Raw genomic sequence first — 7,464 nt, forward strand, 5'->3', positions numbered from 1 at the left:
ATTGATATGTTGAACTTTAAGTCCCTACAGAATATGATGAAAAAACATTTAAGAATTACAATATATTTTAAAACATTTTTCCTTCTTAATGAGCCCTCGATACTTGGCCACTGTGTTTGTTCTATTTTCTTTCTTGGCATATGTCGGTTTTCCTGCTGTTCCCTTTTTCAGCTTGGGGAGATCCACTGTGGGGGTGAGGGTGGAGCGCCAACCTGACCAACTCTGGTATCATCTGGGGGACTGGCGGAGGACAATTCTGGGTGGGTCACAGAGGTGTGGCCTTGGTCTGTCTGGTCCCTTGCCCTTCCTCTCGGGCAGCACTGCCCTGTTCTGCTTGCTGGCACCATGAGTTTGTCTTTTCAACTCCCTTCTGCCACGCCACTGACGTGCAGCCAGCTTACCATGTGCATAATCCAACTATGAGCCAAATGAAAGGTCTCCTACCCTCGGTGTGGGTGTCAGGTATGCAGCAATGAGAAAGCTAACCACTACATCCTTCTTTTCTCTGGTTTTAATAGCCAGAGTTCCACCAATGGGTAGCAGCCTTTTCACAGTGAATAATCTTGAACCTCCATTTTTCTTTCTTTCTTTTGGTGGTACCAGGAATCAAACTTTGGACCTTGCGCTTGCCAGGCAGGCGCTTATGCCACTGAGCTATCTCAGCCCCTTGAACTTCAATTTCTAATCCTGACTTTATATTCAACTAGTTACTGGTTTGCTTTATGTAAATGCTTCAAACAGGCCAAACATGATGCTTCTAACACTAATCCTTTCTCCTTAATTCACTCTTCTTTGTGCCCCGTATGCACTGAGTTCAAGTCAAGTACTAGGGGTATCTCAGGTTCCTCCTTCATGTACCAACAACATGAAATCATTTCTTCTCTTTCTTTTGCATCTGTCCCTCCTCCATCTACTATACTTTTTATCATTCTTATACCACTGTGTTATTTATTCGTAAATCAGTACTGCCCTAATCCTGGTGCAGGTTATCTCTTCAGGACAATCAGAATACCTGGGTTAGGGCCAGGGAGATGGCTCAGTAGGATAAATGTTTGCCTGGGAAGTGCAAGGGTCTGAGTTCAATCCGCAGTTCAGGAAAAAAAAAAACCCACCAAAAAACCTCTCTGTTCCCTCTAGTCTGAATGCCAAGCCTACTGGGATATACAAACAGGCAGAATGGCCTGTGTTAGGGAATCAGCAAAACCATGGGAGAAAGCTGTACACAAACAAACACTATTTTTTTTTTTTTTGCTCTGAATGCCATCAGCCATGGTTTGGCTGGCTGGAGTGTTGTGGGAATCGAACTACAGCAAGCTGAGGCTGACAGCTTTGTGGAAGCAGCCACTTAAAGAACTGAGCTATTGCCAGGCCCCAAATGAACACTATTATAGACAGAAAAACCTAGAAATATGCTTTTTAGTTAAGTTTCTATGTGATTTACATAATGTTTACTTGCCAGCTTACTTGTATATTCAATTACTCCTGGTAACATAATTATTTCTGGTGCTCTCAATAGCCTTCTGCGCTCCTGGTGCAGGCCAATAATGTGATCTTTCTAATGTGGAAAAGGGTGCCACAGGCAGCAGTTCTCGAGCTTATGAAGAACACACTCTGAACAGTATGTGCCAACAAGAAGAGCTTTCCTCCTGGCCTGCTTTGTGAGTTCCACTTCGTGCCGTGCCCCCCCTCCCCCCATGCACGCACACACACACGCACGCGCAGTAACGATAGTGATAATGGACTAGCAGCGGAGAACCCGGAAAGGCCCTGCCCTCTTGTTTCTTTGTGTTAGTGGATGTTGTCTTCTCTGTTGAGGGCTCTCTGGCCAATCCTTTCAAGAGCTAAACTTCTGGTCATGCTGTGGTTCTTGTCTCAGACATCAACTTTCTGTGAAACCTTTTTTCTTTCCCTAGAACGACTCCTGACCATTCCCTGCCCAAGTTCTGGCTGCTTCACTTGCACGGGTGCAGTTATCTGACCGTGTCATTTACTTGCCTCACGCCTTTCCTCTGGGTAAGAAATTTCCTGGCTTGAAGCAGATTTTGTAGCCCTAGTACCTAACAGATGTCTTTGCTTGATTTGCTTAGATGGATTTGCTCAGTGAATGATTCTTCTCATGTGTAATAATTTTCTGCTGTAATTAAAATGCAGTTGTACCACAAAGTTGGTAACTATGTTAGCTTCTTAATCCAGGAAGAAGGCAGGCATAAAACAGTGTCAGGAAAGAAGCGGAGGGAAATGTAAGCAGGTATGAATAACCTCTTATCTGAAGGACCACTCATAACTAAAATCATTTACTGCTTGTAGAAGCATTTAAAAAAAATCCCCCCCTGGGGTTGGGGAGATAGATTGGCAGCATAAGTGCGTGCCTGGCAAGCACAAGGACCCGAGTTCATGCTGTGCTGGCCCCGCAACCACACATGGTGGGGCATGCCTATAATCCCACCATTAGGGAGGCTGAGACGGGATGATCACTACAAGTCTGAACTGCACAGAGAGACCCTGTATTAAAAAAAAAAAAAAATTCCCCTGCTGAAACCATCTTCCTGTGGTTTGGGCTGCTAAGCTGCTTCGCACTGGAGAGCCAAACTTCCCTCTCTGGGCAGTGCTATGTCTGCCAACGACAGGAACTCTGAGAGTTAGGTAGGGAAGCTATGGATCTGGACTACGTCACCCAGAGGCGGCCTGTGAACACAGCAGCACCGAAATTTAGCCTGCAGAGAGCATGCCAACTCAGTTCAACTTTAAAAGCACTCACTTAGGCAGTGGGGGTACAGTGACAGGTAGGACATGGCACCTGACCGCAAGAACCTCACTCTGTATAAGCACAATGATGGGGAAGCGTATACCAGCAAGGTGACACTGAGTCCACCAGAAGGACACAGGTCACCCATGCAGTGGCAAGGAGCTGTGCTTTGTGGTATAAGAAAAAAAAATCCAGATGGCCAAAGTAAAGACAGGACATTTTACTTATTTTGGTCTTTTTTGAGTCAGGGTCTAGCAAACAGTTCAGGCTGGCCTTGAGCTTACTTTGTAGCCCAAGCTGGTCTCTAAGTTCCAATGATCCTCTTCTGTCTCAGCCTCCTGAGTCCTGAGATTACAGGCATGGACCAACACACCGGGCAACACAGGGCACTTTAGAGAGAGGTAGTAGCACATATGTAGATATGTGTTCAGAGAACCAGAATATGGCCAGACTGTGAGGGGCAGAGAGAAACTGAACAGCCTGAAGAGGCAGACAGGGTCAAATCAGAGACCCGAAGCCAGTGAGTGCTTACAAAGAAATGTTAATGAGTCAGAGCAGGCAGTGTTTCTAGAAAGGTCACCAGGGCACTGAAGACCGGCAGCAGAGGTCTAGGTGAGGTGACAAGGGCTTGACCAGGAGGCTGGTGTGGAGGTAGAGAGACAGTTCCGAAAGGCATGCAGGAGGCAGAAGTGGCAGGAGCTAGCGGCTGCCTAGGGCAGCAGGCAGGGTTTGTGGTGGAAAGGAAACAGGAGGGAAACAGAAAACATCTGAATTCCGTTGTTAAGGGGATGGTAATATTAATAGGATGTTAGCTAAAACATTTAAAAAGCAAATCTGTAAAGATTATAGTCAAATGTAATATGTTTTAAAAATATTTCAGAATTAGGTTACATTCTTCACTTACCTAATTATTAAAACGAGCATATGCCTACAGCTTATATTTGAGCAGATAGAAAAGACTTACCCTAGCCAAGAGCTCAAACTCTGGAGCAAAATTTTGGCATGGTCCACACCACGGTGCATAGAAATCTACTACCCAGTGATTTTTTCCTTGTAAAACTTTTTCACTGAAAGTCTGTGGTGTCAAATCTGTGGACACTTGAGGTAAAAATCTGTAGCAAGGCATAAAAATCATTTTCACTATACAAAACCAAAGCAAACATGAAAATGTAGTATCACAAGACTAAATCAGAAATGATCCCAGGTATATCAGTGTCTGTCTTGGTAAGTAGAAACCTTTAGTAAGTAATTTAAATGCTAGAGTCTTAAACCACAAAAAACTTAACTAAAGACAAAAGAAAAGCAAGTATCTTTTAATCTGTTTTATACAATGAAAATATATATTTTAGTTACTCACCCTAGGCCCCAGATTCTTAGGGAGTAAGCATCCCTATTCCAACCATTGTAACTACTGAAAGAAAAAACCAAAACACTGGGTTGTAAACAGTATTTTCTATTATTGGGTATGTATAGAAAACAATCTTGTGGTACATTAAAAAATCAGTTGACTTCACCTAATATAGCCCTTAGATATATTTAATTCAAATGCTGGCCGCATGACGTTTGAACGTACTTCGCTATGCTTGCAACTTTGTCTTTTGCGGAATGGCGTGCGTGTGCGTGCGCCCGCATACTGCACCCAGGGCCTCGCACACGTACGGAGGCACCGGACGCTCAGTCCAGTTCTGTCTTTTTCCTGCTCCAGGTAAATCCAAACGTCTAGCTGCCTGCTGGACATCTCCTGCAGATTTAGGTGAACTTGGAAAGTCGTATCTCCCAGTCAGTTTCTGAACCTGCATTCAGGTCATTACTGTCTGTCAAACTCCCAGCACTTTTCTGAAGACTGTCATGTCAGCCACCAGCTCAAAAACGCAGCTTCTCACGCTGTCCTCAGCTGAGGCCTGGTGCTTCGTAACGCTGTGAACCACCCTCACTGCGTCAGCAGCACTCATCACGTTCCACCTCCACTTCAGGCCAGGGAAACTAAGCCGTGCTGTGGAAACAGCCCGGGCCCGGGCAGCGGCAGCCCTCAGCACGTGGGGCCCCGGAATGTTGTCTAAGTGCTGGGATGGCCCTGCTGTCATAGTAGGAGAGGCAGAATTTCCTCCCTCAGAGCAAACGCCAAGACAGGAGAATAACGCAGGGGTCCCTACAGCACAGCCTGTGACTCGAATAGCTAACGCCAGCTCTTTCTCGCATCTAACTTCTTGAATGGGGTCACTGTTCAATTCTCTTCATCTTCTGAAGTGCTCAGCAACACGCTCAGCCTTTAGTCAGAATAACTATAATTACGTCACTGTAATAAACTGCTTCCAAGGTGAGAGAATACTTACTGGTACTGATAACCTTTATTTGATCGTTGGGGAAAAAATCTTATCTCAGGGTATCTCTGAACATTTTCTTGGGCACAAAAAGAATGATACTGTTGGCAGTCTACACTGCCCACACTGATCAGTCCAGTTAATGTCTATAAAAGAGGAAACCAATAGTTTTATCAGTGATTAAGATAAAACGACTTCTGGAGCTTCTGATGTTTATAATAAAGAACTGGTCAGAGTGAAATGGTCATTATTTACCTGATGCTATCCCCAAACAACAATGGATAAGCAATTAATCCACAGCAGATCATTTTAAAAATACTGAATAATTTGAAACCTAATTCTATAATAACAGAATTATTGCAGAATAGATAGTATACTTCATTTATTACATGGGAAATAAAAGTATTCTGGTTTCTAAAAGTTAGTGTTAAAAACCAAAAACTAATGAAGCTTTTTGCAATGATATTTTAAATAATTTTCCAACAGAGGTAAGGATTACTCACACTTACAAAATTTTCTTGGAAAGGGTATAAATGTTAGTCTTATTTTTTTAAATAACTTAAATATTAAGACACTAGAAATCACCTTGACTTAATTTCCTTTTTATCTTAGAAATGAATATTAAATGCATTTTTCACTCTGGCATTTAAATGATTTCCACTCTTTCATAATTTCTAACTGTGCCTTATTTTACTAAGTAAAAACTATTTTGCTAATCAAGACTTTTTTTTTGCGGTACCAAGGATTGAACTCAGGACCTTGTGCTTGTCAGGCAGGTGCTTATGCTATTGTCCTATCTCCCCGGCCCTGGTCAAGACTATTTTTTTCATTAAATTCTCATAGTACTGTGATGAAATGATATTTAAATTCTGAAGAAAAAGCAGCAGAAAAAAATAAAGGGATTTTTGGTTGATACTAGTAATAATTTAGTCAAATTTGATGCCACACAAAAAAGGCCAAAGCTATCCAGCTGAATTAACAGACAGAAAGTGAGGTAGACTTTTTTTTTTTTTTTTGAGGTAGGCTCTTCATGGTACGATGAGGGCTGCTAAGTAATCATCTGTTTGCTAAACTCATCCCTTAGTAAGTGGTCAGAAATGAAAGAAAGGACTTCACTGTACCCGTGCCATTCTTTTCCATTCTGGCATTAGGACTTGACAGGGGTGACACCACGGGGAATAGAAATCAACCATCCAGACCTCGTCGTGCTTCCTGTGTTTAACCAGTTCGTTGAATGTGGTGGGTGTGAGAGTGACCACTGAAGGGTTCCTAAGATCCTATGGAGAACAAATGACTTTTAATAGATACCAAAGAGTTGTTCACATAGTCCTGGCGAGTTCCTGCTGTAGAGAAATGAAAAAATGCTGAAGCATATGTATTTTTATTTTTAGTTTTTGGCCAGCTCAGCCCACCCTGAGCGCTGGGCTGGCATGGATGTGGTACCAGGGATCGAACTGTGGTCCCCTGCGCCTGCCTAAGCTTGCCTAAGCAGGTGCTTTAGATTGCCGAGCTATCTCACTGGCCCCACTTAAGCGTATCTAAAGGAAATCTATAGTGAATTGTTTCCAAAAGTGAAAATCATAGCTGTTTGTGCTGGCCACACCTGTAATCTCAGCAGTCGGTGGGCTGAGGCAGGAGGGACTGCCATGAGTTTGATGTCAGCCTGGGGCAGGACTGTCTGGAAATGACCATTAATTACTAATGGGATGGAACACTTCCTGCCTTTTTGCTTTTCCTTTTGAGATTCTGACCGGAGCCACCACACCACCTCTCGAGAGAGCACCGTTCCAGGGGTTGCAGTGAGTTTCGCCTGTGACACTTAGGTGATTAACAAGGACAGCAGTGTCACTGGGAAAAGTGAAAATCACCAACACTGCTTTGGAGGTGGAGGGACAGGTGTGCAGGGTGAGGAAAATGGGGGGAAAATGGACGGTGTTGCGCGACAGTTCCCCATTTTCTCTTAGGAGGCCTGCGACTGCTGAGAGCAGGCAGTGCTGTGGACACGGCCATGTGCTGTGTGCGCCAACCACAGCAGGAGAAGGGCAGAGACTGCTGCCTGTGCTATGCGCTCGGCAGGGGCCAAAGCTGTAGCTGAAAGCAGCACTTCATCTATTCAGTAAGTAGATGTATCCCTACGTACAAAGCAATACACCAGGTAACAACACAGACTTAAATTTTTAAAAATTTCCTTTTCAGAGAGCCGGCCTGATACCTCAGCAGACTAAAGCAGCTGCTTAGGCAGAGTGCAGCAGCCGGGGTTCAAGCCCTGGTGTGCTGTGCCGTCCCTGACCCCAGGGCACGCTGAGATTTGGACTGAGACTGGGTGTGGTGGCGCGTGCCTATAATCCCAGCACTTGGGAGGCTGAAAACAGGAGGATCACTATGAGTGTGATCTAC

General features: G+C 44.2%; 1 protein-coding gene across 1 annotated transcript in view; it reads right to left on the minus strand.

The window, feature by feature from the left end:
- Dnajc10 (DnaJ heat shock protein family (Hsp40) member C10) overlaps positions 1 to 7,464 on the minus strand; it is a 47,521-nt gene that overhangs the window by 8,887 nt on the left and 31,170 nt on the right. The window contains exons 16-19 of the mRNA XM_023712340.1: positions 6,189 to 6,344; positions 5,080 to 5,213; positions 4,104 to 4,157; positions 3,711 to 3,858 (exon numbers count right to left, since the gene is read on the minus strand). Coding sequence (XP_023568108.1) covers positions 3,711 to 3,858; positions 4,104 to 4,157; positions 5,080 to 5,213; positions 6,189 to 6,344 — 492 coding nt within the window. The remainder of the gene's footprint in view (positions 1 to 3,710; positions 3,859 to 4,103; positions 4,158 to 5,079; positions 5,214 to 6,188; positions 6,345 to 7,464) is intronic.

This window comes from Octodon degus, unplaced genomic scaffold (assembly GCF_000260255.1).
Source record: "Octodon degus isolate 3935 unplaced genomic scaffold, OctDeg1.0 scaffold00025, whole genome shotgun sequence".
NCBI classification, from domain to species: domain Eukaryota; kingdom Metazoa; phylum Chordata; class Mammalia; order Rodentia; family Octodontidae; genus Octodon; species Octodon degus.